Source organism: Oncorhynchus gorbuscha, linkage group LG04 (assembly GCF_021184085.1).
Source record: "Oncorhynchus gorbuscha isolate QuinsamMale2020 ecotype Even-year linkage group LG04, OgorEven_v1.0, whole genome shotgun sequence".
NCBI classification, from domain to species: Eukaryota; Metazoa; Chordata; class Actinopteri; order Salmoniformes; family Salmonidae; genus Oncorhynchus; species Oncorhynchus gorbuscha.
In genome coordinates, this window is record NC_060176.1 from 9,356,623 (window position 1) to 9,380,276 (window position 23,654).

Genomic DNA, 23,654 nt, shown 5'->3' on the forward strand with positions numbered 1-23,654 from the left:
TCCTCTCTATCTCATTACAGAAATACATCCAGGAGGCCAGGAACCTGGGCACTACCATCCGGCAGCCCAAGCTGTCCAACCTCTCCCCCTCCGTCATCGCTCAGACCAACTGGAAGTTTGTGGAGGGTCTGCTGAAGGAGTGCAGGAATAAGGTACAGTAACTACCAGTCTTCCTACATCTCACTCTTACGCAGACATATTACGATTGCAATAACCATTGCAGTAGACAATCCCATGGATATTGAGATACGACACCTTCAGTGAGTCTCCATTAGTTTCAATGTCACTCAGAAGTATTCTGATGTCAATGACCATTGCAGTAGACTATTACTTGGATATTGAGATCTGACACCTGTAGTGTCAACCATCTGGCCTCCAGAGATGGTAATCTCCCTGTACGGTGATGTGTGTGTCCCTCCAGACCAAGCGCATGCTGGTTGAGAAGATGGGCAGGGAGGCGGTAGAGCTGGGTCATGGGGAGGTCAGCATTACAGGCGTGGAGGAGAACACACTTATCGCCTCCCTCTGTGACCTGCTGGAGAGGATCTGGAGCCACGGGCTGCAGGTCAAACAGGTCAGCACACACACACACACACAGAGTGTGTTATTTAAAAACAGTATATATACACACTAACACACATGTATGCATTTAGGTGCATTCAATGCACATTCATTCATTCCCGCATCTCCATCTTCATCTGCCAGGGTAAATCTGCCTTGTGGTCCCACCTGCTACATTATCAGGAGAGCAAAGAGAAGACGGATGCAGCACCGGCCGGTTTGGGTCCCCCAGGTAAGCCACTCGTTGAATCCTGAAATGTGATAAATGGACGGTGATGTAAAGCCATAGCCACATCCCTCTCTCTCCTCCCCACAACAGGTCTCATCCACAACATAGAGAGACGCAAATCTGACGCTGGCGCTGCCTTGGCCCCTCTCAAGGTATCCCTGATCAGGGACATGAGGTGAGTCTCCTCATCCATTCACCAGGTCTACCACAGTACCAGTGTCTTCAGATGCTCTACCTACCATATATAAACTATTTGTCAAGTATCCTCCTGAATATACATTTCAAGTCATATGGTCTTGAAATGATGGATGGTTGTAAGGGGAATGTTGCAAGTGATACTATACTATTCTGCCTGTGTTGATTGTCCCTTCTGTAGTGGCAGAAGCGGTTCAAATGTATGCCTTCGTACCTCTACGTACTTCTTTGAAAATGACAATTTCAAATCAAGGTGAGATAATGATCCAATTTGTAAGTCGCTCTGGATAAGAGTGTCTGCTAAATGACTTAAATGTAAATGTAAATGTAAATGATTGATTGATCATACCTCAGAATGCAATGATTTCAAAGTGTTTTCACTGCCATCTTGTGGCCAACTGACAAAAAAACACTTTTAGTCAAGACAGAATATTATCAATGATTCAAGACCATATGTAGTGGAAAAATACTGACATCAGCCTCATAGCCATGCATCTCAAGCTTTGCAGCAGGCATAAACACTTGATTACCAGCTATGATTTAAAAAAAAATATATATAATATATGTATATATACACTGTACAGCATATACTGAAAGCTTAGCCTTCCATCTTTGTGTTCTATTTGATGAGACTTGACCTACAGTCCTCATGGTCTTCATGTCTGGTCCCTCATGTCTGGTCCCAATGCTATACCAACATGTAAATCTTGGTGGGACAAACTCCCCAAAATGTATTTAGATGCATGCCAGCAAAACCACTACACAACACAACACTAAACAATACATGAATTGTGCTATAAAACGAGACAAACGGTGCCCACAAACTGTTAGGGCCAACATAAAGCTGTCCCAGCAGCAAAGCTTTCTTTTCAGCACCATGAAGTGAATCCTTAACACTGCTACACCTGGCTATCAGCGGAGTCTTGTCTGGCAGCGACACAGTTCATTCAGCCACATTTACTGCCTTTAAAAACACCACAGCTGATATGGCTGACTTTCATAAACAAATGTGATTTTACTGACAATTGAGATGTACAATCTATGGCATAAGATGACGACGAGCCATCTGTAATTTCGATTAAGACATTAATGAGTGAGCTAGGGCGGATGTAGTCAATATAGCTATTTGTTCTGCACTTTTGAAATGTACAGCGACAGAATTTAGAACATGGGCTGTTCTTACAGTATTCTCCATGTACACCAAGTCAGAACCGTAGGATAAATAAAGGGGCCTGTAAGCAGACAATGAAAGCTCTTACAATATTCAATTATTATATTTCTCGGAAACAGTCTATAGGCTACATGTGCACCACCAAGTCAGAACAGTAGGCTAAGTTATGAGGGGGAAAGTCAAATACATTTAAACTCAGTTTTCCCCAACTCCTGACATGTAATCATAGTACAAATTCCCTGTCTAAGGTCAGTTAGGATCATCACTTTATTTTAAGAATGTGAAATGTCTGAATAAGAGTACAGAGAATGATTTGTTTCAGCTTTTATTTCTTTCATCACATTCCCAGTCAGTCAGAAGTTTACATACACTCGATTAGTTTTTGGTAGCATTGCCTTTAAATTATTTAACTTGGGTCAAATGTTTCGGGTAGCCTTCCACAAGCTTCCCACAATGCGTTGGGTGAAATTTGGCCCATTCCTCCTGACAGAACTGCTGTAACTGAGTCAGGTTTGAAGGCCTCCTTGCTCGCACATGCTTTTTCAGTTCTGCCCACAGATTTTCTATAGGATGAGGTCAGGGCTTTGTGATGGCCACTCCAATACCTTGACTTTGTTGTCCTTAAGCCATTTTGCAACAACTTTGGAAGTATGCTTGGGGTCATTGTTCATTTGGAAGACCCATTTACGACCAAACTTTAACTTCCTGACTGATGTCTTGAGATGTTGCTTCAACATATCCACATAATTTTACTTCCTCATGATGCCATCTATTTTATGAAATGCACCAGTCCCTCCTGCAGCAAAGCACCCCCACAACATGATGCTGCCACCCCCGTGCTTCACGGTTGGGATGGTGTTCTTCGGCTTGCAACACTCCCCCTTTTTTCTCCAAACATAACGATGGTCATTATGGCCAAACAGTTCTATTTTATGTTCATCAGACCAGAGGACATTTCTCCAAAAAGTACGATCTTTGTCTCCATGTGCAGTTGCAAACCGTAGTCTGGCTTTTTAATGGCGGTTTTGGAGCAGTGGCTTCTTCCTTGCTGAGCAGCCTTTCAGGTTATGTCGATATAGGACTTGTTTTGCTGTGGAGATAGATACTTTTGTACCTGTTTCCTCCAGCATCTAAACAAGGTCTTTTGCTATAGTTCTGGGATTTATTTGCACTTTTCGCACCAAAGTATGTTCATCTCTAGGAGACAGAACGCATCTCCTTCCTGAGCGGTATGACGGCTGCGTGGTCCCATGGTTTTTTATACTTGGTACTATTGTCTGTACAGATGAACGTGGTACCTTCAGGCATTTAGAAATTGCTCCCAAGGATGAACCAGACTTGTGGAGGTCTACAATTGTTTTTTGGCTGATTGCCTGATTTTTTTTACATTTCCCATGATGTCAAGCAAAGAGGCACTGAGTTTGAAGGTAATTGACTCAAATGATGTCAATTAACCTATCAGAAGCTTCTAAATAAATTTTCTGGAATTTTCCAAGCTGTTTAATGGCACAGTCAACTTAGTGTATGTGAATTTCTGACATACTGGAATTGTGATACAGTGAATTATAAGTGAAATACTCTGTCTGTAAACAATGGTTGGACAAATTACTTGTGTCATGCACAAAGTAGATGTCCTTACCGACTTGACAAACCTATAGTTTGTGAACAAAACATTTGAGGAGTGGTTGAAAAACGAGTTTTAATGACTCCAACCTAAGTGCATGTAAACTTCTGACTTCAACTGTATATATTTGTTATTTTTTTATTTGTTTTATTTAGCTAAACAGGTGGGTCTCTGTTCTGAAACACTACCACACTAGTTCATTTAGCAGAGACTTTTATCCACACTAGTTCATTTAGTAGACACTTTTATCCACAGTAGTTAATTTAAAAGACACTTTTATCCACACTAGTTCATTTAGCAGACACTGTTCCCCACAGTAGTGCTCAGCCAGGTTGAGAGGAATCCTGAAGTAGGCGATAGTTTATGGGATGCATTGTGTGTTAAGGCAGTCAGACCACTGTCATGTCTACGGTGCACCACAGCCAGTGGTGTTGAGTCATACAGGACGTCATTCCTGGTGTGGTGTGAAGGAGGTGGTAAAGAGGGCTGGGCTGATCTGTGTGACAGCATGTTACTTCCAGCCTAATTCCCCTGCAGACCCCCTGCAGACCAAGCCAGGGAGAGGGGGGTCTGGCTCAGGGCAATACCAGGCAGCTGTTTATTTCTTATTTAGGCAGGTCAGTTAAGAACAAATGTGTATTTACAATGACGGCCTACCCATGGCTGTGGCGTAGTCTTGTAGAAGTCTACTCTGATCACACGTCTGCACAGACACACGTCATGTTTTCTTTCCAAGGGTCCAGAATTTTCCATTGGTGCTTTTTCATTTGTGTGTTGTCACATTGATATACGAACACATTTTAATCGATAAATATTTATATTTGGGTATCTTTACTTAAAAATGGACAATACAGGTTGACCAGGTTGCTTCATTCTACATATCAACATTTCATATTCACCTTGCTGTGCTCTTTATTATTTGACATTTTTCTTCTATTCTACAGGAGGTGGATTCCTGTAGTTAGTCTGCAGATTGCAGATAACCATTGTTTTTCTTACAATATCATTCATGCAATAACAATCTGCATTGTGAATGTTGATATTTTGCCATGGGGAACAGAGGGGAGTGGAGGAAATTGGGTTAATTCGTGAGAGTGGGGGTAGGGGGGAGTAGGAGGGATGAGAGGGGGGTGGGGTGGATGGGGAGCACTTATAGCGCAGACAGAAGTGGAAGGGAATGTGTCTGGACACGGAGGGCTTGATAGTGGCTGGGAGCGATGACAGGAGGCTGGCTTAAACACTAGGGAGTCTGGGGCTGGCCAGGGCTTCTTCCTGGCTGGGCTGGCTACCCCCTCTCAGCCCTGCATGCTCTGGAATCTAGAACAGTGGTGAAAACAACATGCAGCAGAGGTCTATCACCTTGTTCAGAGGGACTTCTCTTGCATCTTATCATATATTAGATTTGTGGTTTGTGTACCTTGGCCAAAGGATGCAAAACATGCTACAACATTATAGACCATCGCTGAAAGGATGACTGTTTGTATATGTGTGTATTTGTGTATGTTTTTCTCCTCTGACCTCTGTGCTGTGTACTATATTATTATTATATTATTATTATTATTATACATTATATCCTCCGTAGACACATCCAGAACATTGGTGAGATCAAGACAGACGTGGGCAAGGCCAGGGCCTGGGTGAGGCTCTCCATGGAGAAGAAGCTGCTGTCCAGGCACCTCAAAAAGCTGCTGTCTGACCATGAACTTACAAAGTGAGCAAAACAACAAGGACCTAGTATACAACTGGCAAATCAAGCTAAACACAAAATGTGTACTTTTTGTAAGAGCCTCTGCTTCAGTAATTGGGATAATACCCCATTCCCTTTAAGTCAGTCTCCTCATAAATCCTCACTAGTTTTTATTGGAATGTCCCACTCCGTCTCACACACATGAATCAACCTGATGTCTGAAAACTATGCATGTATAATACATGAGCTCTTTTGACAGATCCACACGTCATAGTACAATCACCTATTAAACATTTACAATGTTTTTTATAATTGATGAGATGGTGGTGAAGTGGGTCACGTTCAGGACGATTCATTATGGAGGTATTGCATTGTGACCGTTCCATTACCATTCTCCAGTTGTTTATCAAGGAAAACACATTCATCAGCTACTGATTCAGCCTTTTAGGCTTCAGACTGTTACTGTTCAATCTATGATCATTACATCATATGAAATGCTAAACTGATTTTTTTTGTGATTTTTTTGTTGCTTTTGTTTCTTTTGCAGGAAACTATACAAGCGTTATGCTTTTCTGCGCTGTGACGATGAGAAAGAGCAGTTCCTGTACCACCTCCTCTCCTTCAACGCTGTGGACTACTTCTGTTTCACCAATGTCTTCACAACCATCAGTGAGTGCCAGCAAATAGCATACAACCTGGCCACGACACTGACCACTATGTAAACAGAAGCTGGGTAGACTTAATTAGATTAGAGCAATAGATGAATTAGACTTATTTCCTGGCTAAACCTTTTTCCTTGATTTGAGATGCTTACTGAGAAATATATTGAAGACAGAGGTAGCTCTTCTTGTGACCATACTGTACTTGACTGAGTGATTTCAGGCTTCCCTCTCTTCTCTGTCCCACAGTGATCCCATACCATGTTCTGGTGATTCCCAGTAAGAAACTAGGAGGCTCCATGTTCACAGCCAACCCCTGGGTGTGTGTGTCTGGGGAGCTGGCTGAGACAGGGGTGCTCCAGGTCCCCAAGCACACTCAGGAGATCACCTTTGAGGTTGGTGCTCCCCTCACGATTGAATATTCTTGGGATTTTGATAATAATATCAATATATATTCACCTCAACATGACCTTTGCTCTTTGCCTATTCTCTCTCTGTCACAGTGCCAGAACCTGGGCAAGCTGACCACAGTGCAGATGGGCCATGATAACTCCGGTCTTTATGCCAAGTGGCTTGTGGAGTATGTTATGGTCCGGAATGAGATCACAGGTCATGCTTACAAGTGAGTGATATATTTGGTAGCAGCTGCCTTATGCTGGAGATTTCAGTGGCATCTACTCACAAGAAAGACCCTGTTGAAGCTTTGGGTAACTGTTATATTGCTATATTATATTGTGTGTGTGTGTGTGTGTGTGTGTGTGTGTGTGTGTGTGTGTGTGTGTGTGTGTGTGTGTGTGTGTGTGTGTGTGTGTGTGTGTGTGTGTGTGTGTGTGTGTGTGTGTGTGTGTGTGTGTGTGTGTGTAGGTTCCCGTGTGGCCGGTGGCTGGGGAGGGGGGTGGACGATGGCAGTCTGGAGAGGGTCCTGGTGGGAGAGCTAGTGACACCAAACTCAGAGAATGAGGACAGAATGTGTCGCACGCCCCCCATGCAGCAGTCCCCTGGAATGATGAGAAGGTTCGTCACCATCTCACCAAACAGCAAACCAAGTGAGTGACCATTCAAATAAACTGCAAAAATCGTCATCAATATTAACCAATAATCTTCACCAAGGGACTACACACACAGCCCCAAATGTTGCTCTCCTGTACGTCTGCAGTTTTTTCACCGTGGTGTGTTTTAGGGACCATCCTCTCTGGCTAACGTTGGACTGAAAATAATTCAGCGTGAATCTACATGTAGAATCGGTTTGCAAATTACGCCCGGCACTCTGTTAAGAGGTGCTAAGTACTCTCGGCCGGCAAACGCTACCGGTGTGTCACTTTGGAGGGTCTTGTGTCTGCTGGCATTGACTGATTTTGTCCGACTCTTTCCCATCATCCAGAGTTGAACACTAGTCAGATCCAAGAAGGAGTGGGAGAGGCCATCAATGGGATAGTGAAGCACTTCCACAAGCCAGAGAAGGAGGTGAGAGACACAACCCCCCACCACATTGTCTATTATTCATCACAGTGAAGGAGACAGTGGGTCCTCTGTCTGTACACTGCATGCAACACTGATAGTCTCACTCACATGTGTTCCGAATGAACAGATTCATATGGCCACAACTGATGTGTTGGACCAGGGTACTTTGAAAGTAGACAACATCAGTCACACTTTTTCTTTCCCTATCTGTTTTTCTATAGAGGGGCAGTCTGACCCTTCTGCTGTGTGGGGAGTATGGTCTAGTCTGGGCTTTAGAGCAGGTGTTCCAGCATGGCTTCAAATCCCCACGCCTCTTTAAGAATGTCTTCATCTGGGACTTCTTAGGTAAAGCCTCCAATACACAACCATTATACCTGAATATACAGTATACAGTGTCTACCGTGCCATGCTATTGGATGAGGCTGCGCTTATCAATGTCTTCTGTCTGTGATTTCTCCTTATAGAAAAGTCACAAGTGTACTTTGAGAGTGCTGAGCAGAGGGAGGTGACTCCAGATGAGAACTGGCAAACCAGAGTACGCCACTTCTGCCGCTTCATGCGGGCCATCAACAGCACATCTAGGAACATAGGCAAGGATGGGAAGTTCCAGATGCTGGTGTGTCTGGGTGCCAGGTAATATCTCCTCTGTAGCCTCACAAACGCACACAGAACAACAGCTATCATCAGGAACATTTGAATGGGAATTCATTGTACGGCACTAAACGTCCTGGTCAAAAGGGCTAATTAGATTGCTTGAGATGTTTTACAAGACATCTTCAATTCAACTGAAAGAGAGGTGCTTTCATTATCTCTCTAATATCAGCTAGGGTTGCAAAGGGTCGGAAACTTTCCAGTAAACTTTATTTCAGGACATTTTCCGTGGGAAGTTAAGCCCGGGAATTGGGGAATTTAGCTTAAATTCATCAAAAAAGTTAGCTTATAACAGTGAACTTGTTCTAGGTTAGCAATTCTAGGTCTTGGGGCATATTTTGGTTAAACTATCCTAAATGCAATGGAATTGCAACCCTCTGCATGCACAGTGCATTCTTCCATCACATGTGCAGTGCAGTCTTCCATCACATGTACAAATGATTCTTAAGATCTTGCACACTAATGAGATGCTATTGAGCCCACACTACTGCACTTCCTTGTCTGAGCCAAGGACTACATGCTTTCTAGTAAGTTTTGATTACAATACTGGGTGGGATGAATATATTTAATATGACATCCATGATTTGTTGTTAACTAGTAAATAGTAGCCTTCAGCAAAGTGTTTTTAAATTATTTCTAATGTGTTAACAATTTCTGCTAGTTCGTTTTTGCTACCATGTGGGTTTTAGCTTGCTTGAGCCTGCTAACTGAGGAGTGTTTTTTTTTCTTTTGGAAAAGTTTTATTTACACAATTCCTTTTAAAAACAGCTCATACATTCATTTAATCATTTATACACATAAAAACGGCAACAAGGCATAAAACACAGCATTTGGATTTACATTTAAATTTGTTAAAAGTACATGTTGTTAAAACCAATGACAACAACTATGAATAAAAGTACTTTCTTTGTAAAAACCTCAAATCTGTAAAAGCCATTTAAAATGTGTACGAAATGATTCAACAAAGATAAAACATTTTTAAGACGTTTAGAAACATGTTAAAAAGTCACTTTGTTAAAAGGCTGTCTTCAATCGCTTGTACAGGAGCGGGGTGAGTCCTTATCAAACTCGCCTCATCCTGCTCTCCCGAATAGACCATCGTCCCGTCCTTCGGGGCCCAGAGGAGATCCCTCCCCTAGGCGCATCGCCCTAGGCGCCGCAGCGCTGTCAGGCCGTGGCCGCCGGGACCTAGGGTGTTGTGGGGGACCCTTCGCCTGGGGTCGAGGCCCCCTTCCGTTCGTACCACCCCAGGGCTTCCGTGGCTACCATGGCCACTGCCTGGGGGGGGTGGTCTCTACGCTTTTGGCTACCAGCAGGTTACGGGAGGACCACAGTGCTTCCTTCAGGCACGTGAGGGTGGGCCAGTGCTTGATGAAGGCCTTTGGTGGAATGGCCCTTCGGCCCACTCCGTACAGCACGAGCTGAGGTGTTAGGTCCTCCCCTGCTGGTAGACACGATGTGATCAGGGGGCCTGCTTCCTTCCACAGGTCCCTGGCGGCTCTGCACTCCCAGAGCATGTGCCTCACCGACTCATCTTGGCCGCAGCCCGGTCGGGGGCACGCGGATGTCCTCGCCATGCCCCGTGAGTGCATAACGGCCCTGACCGGGAGGATCTCGTGGGCGACCATCCAGGACAGGTCCCGATGCCGATTCAGGAGTGCAGGATGGGCCACGTTGCGCCAGACCGTTGTGGGCTCGCCTATAGCGAGCCCGCGCACTGGACACACTGGTTCCCGTTCCTGCACAAGAGAGAGAAGAGAGCGGTGTTTAGTTAAAACCGTGACTGCTTCCTTTTCCAGTTTGAAATGTCTTAAAAATTTCTGGAGCTGGACGTAGTGGGTGGGGAGCAGGAAAGAGACTGGGGCTCGCAGGTCGACTGGGATCAGCCTCAGAGTCCTGAGGTAAGATCCCAGCCAGAACCGTGCGAGGGCCTGTGTCTTGTTATTGACCGGGGAGGTGGCCAGAGTCAGATGTAACGCTGTGTAGCGGCTGCCCAGGAACAAGTAGAGGTCAGGCAAGCCTTTCCCCCCCCTTGGACCTGGGCCTCTTGACCACCTCCCTCCTCAGCCTCTCCCACTTGCTTCCCCACAGAAAGTAGAACAGCATCCGCTCCAGGGCTAAAATACTCCTTCGGGGGGGATAAAAACAGAACTGATTAATAAAAGCACAGGTAAAATCACAGCTTTTATGATTAAAACCTTGCCCTCAAAAGTCAGCTGTCGTAGTCCCCAAAAACCCAGTCTCTGTCTTACTGTCCCCAGGATCCCACTCCAGTTCCCACTCCCTCCTCCCTCCTGGTCAAACTTTACCCCCAGTACCCTTATGTCCGTCAGTTTAACTGTCAAAGGTAGTCTGGTCAAGTCTGGGTCTGCCCACGGTCCGAAGAATTGGGCCTCTGTCTTGTCTCTGTTCAGTCTCGCCCCAGAGGCTCGTCCGTACCAGTCAGTCCTGTCCAGAGTCCTGTCGACGGATAAAAGGTCAGTGCATAAAATGTTGACGTCGTCCATGTAAAATACGCACTTGGCGGTCATCCCCCCACTCCCCCGGGATACCCACCCCACTGATCCGTTGGTCCCTTCTCAAGACCTGTGCCAGTGGTTCAATGCAGGCCACGAACAGAAGAGGAGATAAAGGACAGCCGTGACGGACGCCGCAGTGTACTCCCACTGCTTTTGATAAATGCCCGTTTACAAGAATTTTGCTGGTGATGTCCCCGTACAGCAGTCCCACCCAAACTAAGAACCTGTCCGGGAAACCCTTTTTTTTTGCAGTACCTTAAAGAGGTACTGGTGCGAGACCCGATCAAAGGCTTTTTCAAAATCTAAATTTAGGACTACAAGCCGCATATTTCTGTCTCTCGCATAACAGATGGCATCTCGGATCAGTATCAGGCTGTCCGTGATCTTCCTTCCGGGCACGGCACAGGTTTGGTCCGGGTGGATCACCTCCCCTAAAACAGAAGACATTCTGAGTGTTAAAACTTTGGTAAAAAGTTTACAATCAAAATTTAAAAGGGTAATCGGTCTCCAGTTTTTCAAGTCTGTCCTGTCGTTTTTCTTATATAAAAGAGTCACGATCCCCACTCTAAAACTGTCAGGTAGTCTGTCGAGGTGTTCGAAGTCAGTAAAAACAGTCAGAAGTTCGTCGGCTAAAACATCCCAAAAGGTCAGATAAAACTCCAAAGGGAGGCCGTCCTCCCCCCGGTGATTTACCCCTCTTAAAACGTTTCAGTCCTTGGTCGATTTCTGTCCTCGTCAGGTCTTTTTTCAGGTCGTCCGTGTTGGGTAAGGTCTTGTCAAGATACGTTAAAAGGTCCCCCATTGTTCCCTCGCACACATCTTTTTCCCCAAACAGTTCCCCATAAAAGTCCTCGACCACTTCCTTTATTCCCTCTGTGTCTGTTTTTAAAACCCCGTCCTTGTTTTTCAATCCTGTCATTGTCCTACCCTGGCTAACTATTTTCTTAAAAAAGTACCTAGTGCACTTCTCCCCCTCTTCTAATTCCCTTTCCTTACTTCTTAAAATAACCCCCTTACTTCTCTGTTCTGCTAAAAGTACCATTTCCTTTTTTACTTCTTTGATTTCTTGGTTAAAATCAAAGCCCTGTTGGCGTAAGTTAAAATACCTTTCCAGTCGCTTTTGCAGTCCCACCATGCGTCTATCTTTTGCTTTGCTTTTTTCCTTTCCTATCTCTCTAAAGAAGGTCCTCGTCCTTCCCTTCACCATTTCCCACCACTGTGCTCGTGTGTCAAAAAAGTCCTGTAGCGTCTGCCACTGGCTGAACTGCTCTCTGTACTGGCTAACTACTCTATCATCTTCTAGCAGGGAGCAGTTCAATTTCCAGGGCCCTCTTCCCACAGTCACACCCGAGGTTAGTGAAAGGGTGCACGTCAGCATTACGTGATCTGAGAAGAAAGCAGGGGTTATTCTAGCATCAGTTGGGGGACAGTCCCGGGTAAACAGATAATCAATGCGAGAGGCTCTGGTGCCGTCACCACTGGTCCAGGTGAAGCCCTCCTCTCTTGGATGCAGGGTTTTAAAACAGTCAGTCAGCTTAAAATCCCTGCACAACCCTTGCAATAAAACACTTGACCTGTCTACCTTAAAATCCTCTCCTGCCCCTCTCCTGTCTGCTCTACTTAAAACACAATTAAAATCCCCACCCACCACTAGAGGATCCCTCCCTAGCATGTGGGACTGCAGGTCCTCTAAAAGTGCGCACCGGTCATGTTTGTCATTAAAACCATATACGTTTAGCACGTTAAACTCTAACGCTAACTGAGGAGTGTTAATTCACCTGTTTCCATACATGTTTCATTTTAAAACAAAAGAGTTGTTTAATCTAACTGCTTAACTATTTATCTGTACATGGAATTGTATTCTGGTTTTTTTACTAATTATTTTCCAATCTTTACAGGAAAATGCCACTGATGTGTGGAGACATTTCACTGCAACTAATGTAGAAGGAAAAGCTGTGTACGTGTTCAAATACTGTGCCAAATCAAATGTGAAGAATGCAACAAAGATGCAGAATCATCTGGCCCAAGTGCATACAGTTCCCTCAGCGCTCACAACAAGCAACCTCTGACAAAAGTCCCTCTACTTCTATTCGAGGTGAAAATTATGAATCAGGCACCTTATCGATAGCAACAGCTCATGGTCCTCCTGGAATCAGAAGTTTTTTTACTCAATGGAGGAACATAGTCAGAGAAATGCCAAGGAAATGGTTAGGTATGTGAAGGGTCATCAAGTTATAGCAGCAATCTACCTCACCAATCAAAGTGAGAAGAGTAAGAGCACCACATTGAAGCTGCCCAGCAACACTCATTGGGGTGGTGTTGTCATCATGCTTGACAGTCTCTCCTGTCAAGGGGAAGGAGTCTCTCCAAGAAATGGCCTTATCACAGTCTGCCCATATGGACAGCCCCATCAAGAGGATCCTACTGGATGATGTATTCTGGAAGAGAGTGGTAAGCAGCCTGAAACTCCTGAAACCTATAGCTGTAGCCATTGCATGGATTGAGGGGGACAATGCCATCCTGTCTGATGTTCAGACTATGTTTGCAGATGTAAGAAAAGAAATCCGTACTGCCCTGCCCATTTCTCTGTTGCTCCAAGCAGAGGTAACTGCAGTTCTGAAATACATCAAAAAGCGTGAAGACTTCTGCCTGAAGCCCATACACGCCGCAGCGTACATGTTGGACCCCAAGTATCCTGGAAAGAACATCCTGTCAGGTTCAGAGATCAACAAGGCTTATGGTGTCATCACTACCGTGTCTCGCCACCTTGGCCTGGATGAGGGCAAGGTTCTTGGCAGTCTGGCGAAGTACACTTCCAAGCAAGGGCTTTGGGATGGAGATACGATATGGCAGTCTTGCCAACATATCTCATCAGCCACCTGGTAATAGGGACTTTGTGGATCTGAGGCTATTTCCCCTGTTGCCTCCATCATCCTCCAAATCCCACCAACATCAGCCACCTTAGAGTGCAACTGGTCCTTGTTTGGGAACACACACACCAAAGTCTGCAACAGACTGACCAATACAAGGGCTGAGAAATTGGTTGGTCATCCGGGCAAATTTTAGGCCTTTTGAGCCTGGCAACGAGCCATCCTCAACAAGGTTAAAAAAAGTGACCGTGAAGATGAGGCCTCGGAGTCTGATGTTCAAGAAGTGAACATTGAGGAGGTGCTGGGAGAAGACATGGAAGCCTTAGAGGAAGACATCCAAAGCTTTAGTTTCTAGATTATAATTTTACAGATGTATGTTGAAAACGTTTTTGGGAGATAAGATGGATCATTGGGGATCATTCAATATTCCCTTTCTTCTGTTGTTCAGTGAAATCATCCCATGTGAAGAGTCAACTCATTTAATTGAAGTTAAATTCGTAACTAAATCGTTTTAAAAATTTATATTGGAAGGATTTAATAATTTGCAATAATGTCTACTTATGATAAGGTAAAAGGTTTATGTTTCTGGCTCCATATGATATGGTAAATATATCCAATGCAAAAAACATCTACATTTAAATGGTATTATTAATTTGCATATATTTCAGTTAATTCCCAAATATTCCTGTTAATTCCCACGGAAAGTTTCCACCTCTGAATATTCCCCAAAATGTGCAACCCTAATAGCAGCACAGCATTTATCACTGTGATAACAGAGTGGGCGGCTTTGTCCTCTTTTGTAGTGTAGTGCTAGGGTGATCCCTCCCCGCCTCCTGCTTCAGATATTCTCCCTCACACTGTGTGTCTTCCTGTCTTGTTGGGCATTGTATGAGTATGTGTGTTTGTGGAGGTTGAATACATAGAAATAAAATTATATTTTTATGGTTGTATAGTTAAGCAATAAGGCACGAGGGGTGTGGTATATGGCCAATATATCACAGCTAAGGGCTGTTTTGTGTCGTGCCTGGATATTTTATTTATTTAACCAGGCAAGTCAGTTAAGAACAAATTGTTATTTACAATGACAGCCTACCCTGGACAACGCTGGGCCAATTGTGCACCACCCTATGGGACTCCCAATCACGTCCGGATGTGATACAGCCTGGATTCAAACCAGGGAATGTAGTGATGCCTCTTGCACTGAGATGCAGTGCCTTCGACCGCTGAGCCACTCGAGATACAGCCCTTAGCCGTGGTATATTAGCCATATACCACAAACTCCCAAGGTGCCTTATTGCTATTATAAACTGATTGTCAACGTAGTTAGAGAAGTAAAAATAAATGTTTTGTATACGGTCTGATATACCATGGCTGTCAGCCAATTAGCATTCAGGGCTCGAACCACCCAGTTTATAATCCCACTTTAAGCTTCCACACACTAGTTCAAAACATACAGTATATATCCTACCTGTTATGACACCTCAGACTTCCTCTTTCTCTCTCTTAACCCTTTGTGGCAGAACAGGGCTTGGTACTGTAGCTCAAATGCACCTGCCGCTTCAATGAAATACCTTCTCTTTGTTCTTTGTCAGAAATCTTTTTAAGTGGCACTTAGCGAGACCAGACATGCCTAAATGCTACGGAAATAATACCTCAGTCATAACCAAGCTTGAGCCCTTCCTATCCTGTCTTTTAGCAGGGATGAGGATTTACTAAAAAAGTTCCCTGAAGTCAGTCTGGTAAACTTCCTGTTTCTCTTTGCTCTTCCTAGGGACCATTTGTTACACCACTGGATCGCTCTCCTCACAGACTGTCCAATCACAGTCCAAATGTACGAGGACACAGCACTGATAAAGGACCGCTCATTGGTAAATTCTCTGATCAGAGTGCTACAGACTTTGCAGGAGTTCAACATTACCCTAGAAGCTTCACTTGTCAAAGGGATCGGTATCTAGGCTCTCTTTCGTTCAAACCAATTGGACCTGACTAAGGAAAACTGCTAGGGACCACTAAAGAACAATTAAACCTTTATATGCAGAAAGATACTTGAACAATTAAGGGATGATTTCTGGCTTATATTAAAGCTACTGTTACATTTGCCATATATTAAGTGCAATGAGCCTTTCAAAATGTGTTGTTATTTTTATCCTCAACAATGTTGCTGTTAGATGTTAAGAATATGTTTTCTATTACGATCCATTACTTTCACTTTGTTGAAGAAGATAACCCACCTGTTGTATACTACTTTATTGAAAGTTAAATATTTTCATTGTTATTGTGAACTGCTGACAATGGCTATATTCTAAAAAGGAAAACAAGGAACAAAAACTGTTAATATATTTTCAGAGAAGAACAGTATTATTTTGATATGTCTGTCAAGTTGCTTGCTCTGTTCTAATTCTAACTGTCATAATGCAGAGCTTGAGGCAAATGATGCAGAAGTATGCTTTATAAGTATGAATATGACATGGTATAGATGTTTGTGTAGGGTGGGAAACTGAATCCTCTACATCAATATGACAGTGTGTAAGTTTGGATCAATCCCCCTGGAAGTACTGTAGGATGCAACTATTTTATATGGAATAACTTGGCCTAAGAAGAGGCCCCTGAATAAGATAATGTAGCGTATGCTAGTGATGCACAATATGTATTCAGTTGGAGAAGTGTCACTATAAGGCCATGTCAGTGCTTCACATTTGACACACAACTCTTCAACAGTACAGTACTCATCATAACCATGGCTTGGTAGAAAGTGAGTCATTTATAAAATGACAGCCTTTGTGTAAATACCTCTAACCAGTGCATCCTTCTTTCCAACAACTTCTCATTATTCCTCACCTGTTCTGCCCATTCCTGGCAGGTTTACAACATCATGTTTTTTCAGTAGTGAAAATTGTATGAGCTGATTGCCACTTAAATTAATAATGAGTGGTACATATGGTTGCTTTAAAAGGTCAGATTCAAAATAGAGCAAACAATTCTCCCATGAACTGTTGGTATTTCTGCTATGCAATATTATCCACATCACACACAAAAAATCAACCCAAGATCTAGATGAGAATCATTGGACCTCCTCCAATTGTCTTACTGTGCAGCATATGATGATGAATAACAACAGCAGTTTGACAGAAGTAGGTGTGAAGGATATCTTTCCTGTGCCAACTTCTGAATTGTGTTGGTTGTACTATTCCATTTATAATCGACATGAGCATCTTGGGAGATATATTTTTGTTTTTCAATACTGTTGTACATTTATTGGCATAGCCGTATAATGTTGTGTTTACTAAGTGAGGAAATGTGTACAGTGTAAAAAAATAAAATTAAGAATAAAATTACAGAAATGCATTAATATGGATGTTATTTTTATTGAAGGAGTATAACTGACTAGAATGGGTACACTATAAATTGCTATATGGTTATCGATGGTATTGTAAATGCCCCATATATTCCCCATATGAACTGTAGAGCAAAAATAAGATAACTTTACCCAGCAGAGAAATCAAACACTGATAACACTTGTAACAACAACAAATGCTGGTTTTAAAATGTAAACAAACTCATTCGCGCCATTTCAAATACTTTTTTTAAATTGTCCATTCATACGTTGATGATACGATGCTTGCTGGGACATGGAGTCTAATGAGGTGTTGATTTAAATAGGATAAAACGGAAAGCATTTCCATACTCACTACTACTCCCAGAATCCCATATTGTTAAATACCATGCATAGTGTGCGCCAATTGGTTGAATTTGTGTTCAAACGGACACGTTACACTCCTAATATGGTGTTTCTACGATGGAACGCTTATGTTCATGTTTTTTTATGCTAATGTCATTCTAATACCCAGCTGTATGCAGCAGTAGTAGTAAGGCATGCGCAGTGTGTAAAAAGACAACGGCGAAGATTCAAAGTTTTTGTTCGGTAAGTCCACTGTTATTTACCATTTACGCAATTTGCATTTAGAAATTAACGCAAATGCTGATGTTTTACAGATCTTACATTTAATTCTAGTCTGTCGCGTGCGAACTATATCTGCAACGGGGTCATTGTAACAATGGGAGAGCATGGATATGGAGCGTGGCGTGGTAGCTAGCTAACGTTAGCAGGCTAGCTAACAACAATAGTCAGATTGCTATTTGGCGCTCTCAGCGGGCGAACGTTTGAATTTAAAGGGAAGGAAACTATATAAAGTATTGTGCGTGTTAAATCTTGCAACAATTTAATTTGAAATGATAAAACAAGCTAGTTTCGCTCAATTCACTTTGTCGTATTTGTTTTTTATGACTTGGTCCGCTTTTTGTTTCTTCAGTGAAAGGAGTTCTCCTTCCCCGCTTTTTGTTTCGGATCCCCCAAGTAACTGAAAATCACTTTCCCGACGGGAACATATCAGTTTTAAACACGGTTAATCAAGGGCAATATGAAAAGCATAGTTAATGTATTTACCAGCGACACACTGTTCTCATTTGTCGAGTATTTGTAGTAGCCAAGTTAGCTAGCGATGGCGTCATTACTAGCGGGGGTTGCCAGATGCTGACATTCTATTTTGTTGGATTGCTTGCAAGTAACAATGATAGTTTTGGCAATATACCGTTGGTGTATTGTAATCTACTAAATTGAATAGCTAGCTTGCAATGGTTGGCTAGATTTAGTTGTGTGAGTCTGTGCTTAAAAACCATTCAAACAATTTCATCCTTTGGTTCCTGTCCCGCGGGCTTTGTTTAAAAATAGTCTCCTCCAGTCAGGAAACAAAAAAGCGAGATGGGAGTCGCAGCCTATAACGTTAATTGTGTATGCATAATAACGGGGACGTCTAGCAGATCTATCACCGGTGGCTAACTGAATGTCATTAATTTGTATAGTAGCATGCAAGATTGATAAAAGGTGTATCTAAATGCGTAAGAAAGTTTATTTATTTATTTGCTCCGCATTGCTTTTTTGTGTAGTTAAAATAGGTCAATCGTCAATAAATATGAGGAAGCTTGTCTCAGCGTGAAGTTATATCATGGATCGCTGAAATTGTAGAATAAGACTTCTAAATGGAAATAACACAATGTTTTGACCAATGTGGCGACCCGCCCCTTTCCCCCAGGGGAAAGCATTACAGCAGCAACGTTACAGTGCTATTACTATTCTGCATGGCATCCTTTGGTAATCTATTTGTTCTTTCTTGGTAGGTTTCTTTCTCCCATTGATCATCATGTTTGGTTTTCACAAGTCGAAAATATATCGCAGCCATGAAGGATGTTGCATTTGCAAAACCAAGTCCTCCAGTTCACGCTTTACTGACAGCAGCAGATATGAAGAAACCTTCAGGCTATGTTTTGGGTAAGCTTTAAGTGTTAATGGCATGATAACATTGCATTCATCAAATACTTCCTTTTCGGGGAGTATTAAACACTACACACTTTTATTTCTGTATTGTAATTCATGTTAATGCTGAGTTTGCACCAGTTTTTGTCCCGGTGATTGTATGCCATAAAAGGTCAAACAAGTGATGGTCAACAGATTGAATTGGGAAGATTATTATTAACTAGTTTAGGATTGGTTCTAGGATGGCTTACCTTGTTTTTTTGCTGTCTGAAGAACAGCGACGCTAACTTTGCGGTGCTTCATATATAAGTTAATGTTATGTAACAATGTTTACTGATTTGCTTGAGGTGTATTGTTTATTGTGCTTTTGTTTTCATTTCCTTGATTATTTATCAAGGTTGTCAGAGGATCGTGTGGGAGACATCTGCAATGCTTGTGTGCTGTTAGTAAAAAGATGGAAAAAACTGCCAAAGGGCTCTAAGAAGAACTGGAACCATGTATGCACCATCTTTTTATTTTAGTTCAATGAGGATTCACTGTGAATTTTCATATAATTGATGCTGTGTCGAAGTTGAGTGATTGACATGTATTATATGACATTAGGTTGTGGATGCAAGAGCTGGGCCTGGCTTCAAGCTAACCAAACCCAAGAAGATGAAGAACAACGATGGGAAGAAGAAAAACAAACTGAAGAGGCTTCACAAATTCAAAAGACAAAGTAGGTCTCTTGTTAAATCAACAAAATTATAGAATATATACTCCAACATTTTTGCACTACTGAGTTTTACTACATAAGTCTTTGTTTCACTTTAGTCATTAGGCCCTACTTGGAGGATCCCGGTAGACATGCAAATGTTGCCTCTAAGTCATGTATCATAAGAGAATGCCCCCAAAATGGTTCTGTTTGTCCTTTCAGACTCGGATGCCCACAGCACGACATCCAGCATGTCTCCATCCCAGTCCCCCAGCTACGAGTCAGATGACGGCTCAGACATTGAGTCCAAACAGAGGCGCCCCACTCCTTCTGTCTTTTCCTTCCTGGACCGTTCTTACTGGAAAAGGTATCTCAATGAAGTATATGAAATTGAAGTCTGTCTGAAAAATCTAAGTTTATAATTTAGTACTGTAGTTTTATCTGGGACAATTCTGCAGAAATGTATTTTTTAGGACAAACTATTGAATGGATACTTCATCCTCTTCCCTGTAGACAAAAGGTGTGCTGTGGGATTGTCTACAAAGGGCGCTTTGGTGAGGTGATGATTGACCCACGTCTCTTCAAGCCCTGCTGCAGCTCCAAGAAGCAGGAGACGTTGATTCCCATGCAGGACACACACCTTCCCCTTCCCGCCATTCACCCCCCGCCTCTCCTGCTACCAAAGGCCCTGAAAGAGGACTGGTGATGGCTCTTGAGCATCCCCTTGGGGTGTCAATGGCACCCGACAAGTTGTCTCCAGTGGCAGACTACCCCCAAAACCATTCCCTATTAGTTCACTGTGTATTTAGACGGCCAAATGATTTTCCTATTTTTGCTTTGATATGTGTTTTTGTTTTTTATACATTCATTTTCTTATCTTTTTTAAAGAAAACTAAAAAGAACCAAAAAAAATGTTTTTATAAAGGCATTAGTTGTACTATTTATAGGATGGGGAGGCAGAATTATATTTGGCCTTGAAGGGCACACTATCCAGGTCTGATTAATTTGGTTTACAACATTTAAAGCTTATTTTCTGTTTTACGGTTACCAGCGTTTGTGTATATATTATGTTCCTTTTGCCAGCATCGTCTTTTTAAAGAAACATTTTACTGTTGTCTAATTGGCAATGAAGTGTTCATGTGCTGATATGCAAGACTCCACCAGCTAGATTTCTAAAAACTAAAAACAACAGCTTATTTGCATTGATGGAATGGACACTTTCAAGTGTTTTCTTATACTTATGTTCCCCTGACACTCAAGCAGATTAATTTGATTTATAGCATCTTAATATATAAAGGGTTATGGGCTATGAGAGTATTTGGGGGGGGGGGTCTTCAGTGAGTTTATACATTATGATTGGCCTTTTAAATGTATACATGCATGTATTGTCTCACTCTCCCACACATGCATGGTTTGGCAAGAGCTGAGTAGTATTGTACATTGTCAGATTTGTAAACACTCCGTACCATGAGCTTATCCATTGCTTTTCCAGCAATTTCATGCAAGTGAATCGAGATAAATTGAGTTCGACCAAGCATGCAGAACTCATCTTTGTCTTGGAATGAAAACCAGCAAATATTTATTTGTAGTTTGTAGTCTTCCATGAGCTGAAAATGCACATTTTATAACCATATTTTGAAGTGTTTTTGTATATACACTTGTGAGTGTTGGCTATGAGAACTATTTTAAATTACAGGATTGACAACTCATATTTTTAAATCACTAAATGTGTACAGATGTGAAAATATTTAGATTGAGGTTTTCTTTTATGGCATCACTTGTAACTTATTCATTGGCCAATAAGTGGCTAGCCTACTCCCCAAGTTTGTCACAACATTTCAGGGGGTTGTGTTTGGTAAGGCACAATGCATTTAAGCTTTAGCAACCAATTATGAAAATTAGCAGTGTGGTGTTGGACAACTTCCGGCAGTAACATAGTTTGTGCCTGCTGAATAACAACCATATCTTTGTCCTATGAGTTGAAGGCTAAAGCAATACTTACACTATTAATGTTCTGTGTTTGTTGGCATCTTGATATTCTGTTATTGAACGTGTATTTTATAATTTTTGTTTTGTTCATCGACAGAAATCAAATCAAAGCTGAGACTATGCAGACATTTTGAATGTGAGAAATTACCTAAATGTTAAAGGAGCAACGTTTGTAAGTCCATCTCTGCCTCGTAGCAAATTGATTTTTCAGCTTTTCATTTTTTTAAAGTGATATTTCATAATTATTATGCGGCTTTGCCTCAAGGGACAACATACATTTATGGTTAGTGGTCGAGTCAAACCAATAAGATGTGTACCTCTGTTAAATAATGAACAGTTTTGCAGTAAGTGGCATGAATTATCAGTTTGTTGTCAGACATGCAGACAGGTAGCCTGAGTGCCAGTCTGTCTGTTCTGTCATGCCAACTTCTTGTTACTCTTTTTCATGCCAAACATTGTATGGCTTGACAATGATATCAATGGTGTTTGCAAGAGCACAAACAGATCTGGCACCTGGCTAGTAGACAGAGTATCCTGTTGTGCAACGTTATTTATTTGCTGTAACTGAACTTCATCACACTAGAATGGTTTGTGTCAGTATACTGTATAACCTTGGTTATCAAAACAGTTACTTTTGTGTGGCAGGTTAGTTGAGTGTTAAAAATCTTTCTGTGATTCTTAAATAATGTCATTAAAAGGAGAGCTGCTGCTTACTTTTATCAAGATGGAAATTCTAAACGGTTTTTGTATATAGGGAAACGCCTATTTTATTGCCGTTTGCGTGGTACATTTGATCATATGAGGTGTGCCTTATAAGAATGAACGTTCCTTTTACATTATGAAATTCAACCTGTAATGTAATTTAATATGTATTTATTTCAAATCCATTTGGAAAACTGATTCTGTTAATTGAACCGTTAGGACCTTCAAGTCATTTTCATTTTGTGCACTTTCGATTTTGTTATGTTTTTGTCTATATTGTTATTGTGTATCTCAAAAACTACGTTAGTTCTGTCTTGTAATAAAACATAAATCCTTTTTGGGTCTTTGTGATCTCATTTCAACCGCTAGATGGTACTAAAATCTTAACACTCGTTTAGTCATCGTAGAGATTGGAGAGAAGGTTGGTTTAAATTAAAGCAATGAATAATGCTTTTTATGAGTTGCACTTGATCGACTTTTTTTCACTAGTTCAGTATAATAGCTCACAAGTAAACTATTTTAATTTCGTTGCCAGTACTCTTAGGCATATCAGAAATGCCAACCCACCTTATGAAAGTACGGCTAGCGCCCCACGGGAGCAGTGCGCAGAATCAATGATCACAGGTGGGCCTACGAGGCACAGAATGTCTGTTGCCCAAACCTCTCATTTTCATTCGGATAATTGAAAATTGAGCGGGTAAGGCGCTCAGCTCAATATTCGATTTTGCCTCTGGTGTTGAACACAAAGGCGCCTAAATTAGCTCGCATGAAGGCTTCTTCAATATAAAGCCGCATTCACGTCAGGCGAAAGGTACCAGAATCAAATAATAGGAAGCTCCAGGCAAATAATTTACTTTCATTTTAACTCTTGAGGTCCCGAGATTATGACATGACGCAGCATAAATCCACATTCCAATGTCGATTGCCTATTCAATGTCTCATTCATCTCTTGCTTAAACCATGTTCGGAAATGTAAGATTTGCCAACTCGTTGTATAAGAATGAACCCGAGTTTCGCACTTGGGAAGTATCAGTATGAACCAATAGTAAGTTCTAAGCAAATAACTTACGTTCATTTAAACTCGGAGGTGTAATGGTCTAGATCTTATATGTGAAATTATATTCACTTGGATAAAGATGAGCGCGATTCAACGCAGCTTTGCGTGAGCTCCTATTTCAACAAAAACGAGTTTTAGACAACAGACGGATTTCAAAGGATGACACTTTGATCGCCGACAAAGACTCTAGACAATTCTGGAGCAGTCAAGTGTGAAATACGATGGGATAATTTATGGCCACCATTATTTCGAGGATTGGGCATTCAGAGATGCC

At 42.0% G+C, this 23,654-nt stretch overlaps 2 protein-coding genes across 6 annotated transcripts in view; both read left to right on the top strand.

The window, feature by feature from the left end:
* LOC124033615 (DENN domain-containing protein 5A-like) overlaps positions 1 to 16,976 on the top strand; it is a 62,710-nt gene extending 45,734 nt beyond the window's left edge. For all 4 annotated transcript variants that reach the window (XM_046345710.1, XM_046345711.1, XM_046345712.1 and 1 more), the window contains 13 exons: positions 21 to 152; positions 422 to 574; positions 706 to 793; positions 881 to 965; positions 5,363 to 5,491; positions 6,015 to 6,136; positions 6,376 to 6,521; positions 6,630 to 6,748; positions 6,991 to 7,172; positions 7,508 to 7,590; positions 7,809 to 7,932; positions 8,052 to 8,220; positions 15,399 to 16,976. In XM_046345710.1, coding sequence (XP_046201666.1) covers positions 21 to 152; positions 422 to 574; positions 706 to 793; positions 881 to 965; positions 5,363 to 5,491; positions 6,015 to 6,136; positions 6,376 to 6,521; positions 6,630 to 6,748; positions 6,991 to 7,172; positions 7,508 to 7,590; positions 7,809 to 7,932; positions 8,052 to 8,220; positions 15,399 to 15,582 — 1,716 coding nt within the window. In that variant the 3' untranslated portion in view covers positions 15,583 to 16,976. The remainder of the gene's footprint in view (positions 1 to 20; positions 153 to 421; positions 575 to 705; positions 794 to 880; positions 966 to 5,362; positions 5,492 to 6,014; positions 6,137 to 6,375; positions 6,522 to 6,629; positions 6,749 to 6,990; positions 7,173 to 7,507; positions 7,591 to 7,808; positions 7,933 to 8,051; positions 8,221 to 15,398) is intronic.
* A 435-nt stretch (positions 16,977 to 17,411) lies between these two features.
* Positions 17,412 to 22,659, top strand: LOC124033616 (SIN3-HDAC complex-associated factor-like). Of its 2 annotated transcripts, none has more exons than XM_046345714.1 (6): positions 17,412 to 17,549; positions 18,803 to 18,953; positions 19,336 to 19,435; positions 19,542 to 19,656; positions 19,855 to 19,999; positions 20,146 to 22,659. In XM_046345714.1, exons 2-6 carry the CDS (start codon positions 18,826 to 18,828, stop codon positions 20,336 to 20,338), a joined length of 681 nt encoding a protein of 226 aa, XP_046201670.1. In that variant the 5' UTR covers positions 17,412 to 17,549; positions 18,803 to 18,825; the 3' UTR covers positions 20,339 to 22,659. The 2 variants fall into 2 exon arrangements, with proteins under 2 accessions (XP_046201670.1, XP_046201671.1); XM_046345715.1 differs by lacking the exon at positions 17,412 to 17,549 and adding an exon at positions 17,642 to 17,823.
* The last annotated feature ends 995 nt before the right edge of the window (positions 22,660 to 23,654 follow it).